General features: G+C 37.9%; 1 protein-coding gene across 2 annotated transcripts in view; it reads right to left on the reverse strand.

Moving 5' to 3' along the window:
- Nucleotides 1–1,342: 1,342 nt before the first annotated feature.
- The window catches only part of LOC106876300 (uncharacterized), a 2,231-nt gene continuing 1,630 nt past the window's right edge, over nt 1,343–1,943 (reverse strand). Inside the window, exon 3 of one of the 2 annotated variants that reach the window (XM_014924798.2) lies at nt 1,343–1,726. In XM_014924798.2, coding sequence (XP_014780284.1) covers nt 1,455–1,726 — 272 coding nt within the window. In that variant the 3' untranslated portion in view covers nt 1,343–1,454. The remainder of the gene's footprint in view (nt 1,727–1,943) is intronic. The other variant, XM_014924796.2, reaches the window with a different exon arrangement.

The raw sequence follows: 1,943 nt of genomic DNA on the forward strand, positions 1-1,943 counted from the left end.
ACTATGTCGTTATGTATGGGACTTACTATTACTGATAAAAGTAACCAAAGAGTTACTCTTTTACTTGTTTCAGTCATTTGACTGCGGCCAGGACTTATTCTTTGTAAGCCTAGCACTTATTCTATCGGTCTCATTTGCCGAACCACTAAGTTACGGGGACGTAAAAACACCAGCATCGGTTGTCAAGCGATGTTGGGGGACAAACACAGACACACAAACATATACACACACATACATACATATATATACATATATACGACAGGCTTCTTTCAGTTTCCCCTCTACCAAATCCACTCACAGCCTCTATAGTAGAAGACACTTGCCCAAGGTGCCACGCAGTGGGACTGAACCCAGAACCATATGGTTGGTAAGCAAGCTACTTACCACACAGCCACTACCGCACCTACTTACCACACAGCCGGAAAATGTTTGATAAGATGCCAGGTTAGAAAAATGTGTCCGTGGGGTGAATTCGCTCCCCTTGCTTTCTCATTTGCAACACAACTGATTCCGTTATGAATACTAAGATAGTAAAATATATAAATACAGCTTTTTCTTTTTTTTTACTAATTTTAAGAAGAATATTTGTTTATTGCAGAGGTTATGCCTGAACGATCATTACTGATGTCTTGCGTTTTCTAGAATTTAAATAGAGATGTAAGAAAGTGGCAGCCGGACCGGTAGAAAAGGTGAAAGGTAGGAAGGAAATAAAGGAAGGAAAAGAAAGGAATTAAAGAAAGAAGGAAAGAGGGAATGGATGAAAGAAAGGAAGCAAAACAGATTGAAAGATAAGATTAAGAACGCGATTAAGGGAGGGAAAGATGATGCATGATAGAAACGAATAAAAAAAATGGGACTAAACTACAGGGAAAAAAGCAGGAAGAATGAAATTAAGGTGAACAGGAAGGAGATAACAAGATAACGAGATTCCTTAGGAAATCTGGAATGATAAGTACTAACCATATTATGACGGTTTAAACCAGTAATAACAGATGTACTTTCTCACATGTAAAACAAAGCACGAAATTTTCGGGACTTGTATTTAGGTTTTGCGCATAGGATAGTGAGTCTTTTAATATTGCTTTCAAATTTTCACACAAAGCGAGCAATTTGGGGGAAGGGATGAATTGATTCCATTAAGAGCAGTGCTCAACTGGTATTTATTTTATCAATCCTGAGAGGATAAAAGCCAAAGTCGATCTCGGTGGAATTTGAACTTAGAATGTAGAGACGGACGAAATGCTGCGAAGCATTTCGTCCCTTCGTGCTGACGCTGCTGCCAGCCTGCTACATTATAACTCTTTAATGTTAATCTCTTCTCAAATACTGTTCAATATTCTGCCCAAAGCTTCCAGCCGCTCTTCCATTTCACCATGTTATTTTAGCTTTCGAGACTTTCGAGCAAAGATATTATCTAATTTGCTCGAACTGACAGCATTAATCGCAGGCTTAATTTAGATGTTGTAAAGGAAATACAAAATGGCGACTAAACAAAAAAAATACGTACATTTAGGAAGATGAAGCAGATCAGCACAACATTTGCCCGCATTTCCTTTCCAAGAACATTGCATCTGCGCTATATTTTGCAAACTATCATTTTCAGCAATTTCGTTCGTCAGGTTTTCATTTTGAGGTTCCTTATCTGCTGCACTATTTTCGAGCATTCGATCAACCAGGAGATTATTTGTCAGTGTCTTCAAAACAGCTCTTTCATAAATAATTTCATCTATAAATTCAATACAATAAAAGTTAATTAACTATTTAAGAATGCCGAGAGATTACAAGAGGAGAGTATATGTATTGAGATAGACACATACATTCATACATGTATGTGTAGACGCGTAGTTATTTTATCAAGAAGAGATATACCCAGACGGGTATGTGTGTGTGTGTGTGTGTGTGTGTGTGTGTGTGTGTGTGTGTGTGTGTGTGTGTGTGTGTGT

This window comes from Octopus bimaculoides, chromosome 13 (assembly GCF_001194135.2).
Source record: "Octopus bimaculoides isolate UCB-OBI-ISO-001 chromosome 13, ASM119413v2, whole genome shotgun sequence".
In the NCBI taxonomy this organism is placed as follows: domain Eukaryota; kingdom Metazoa; phylum Mollusca; class Cephalopoda; order Octopoda; family Octopodidae; genus Octopus; species Octopus bimaculoides.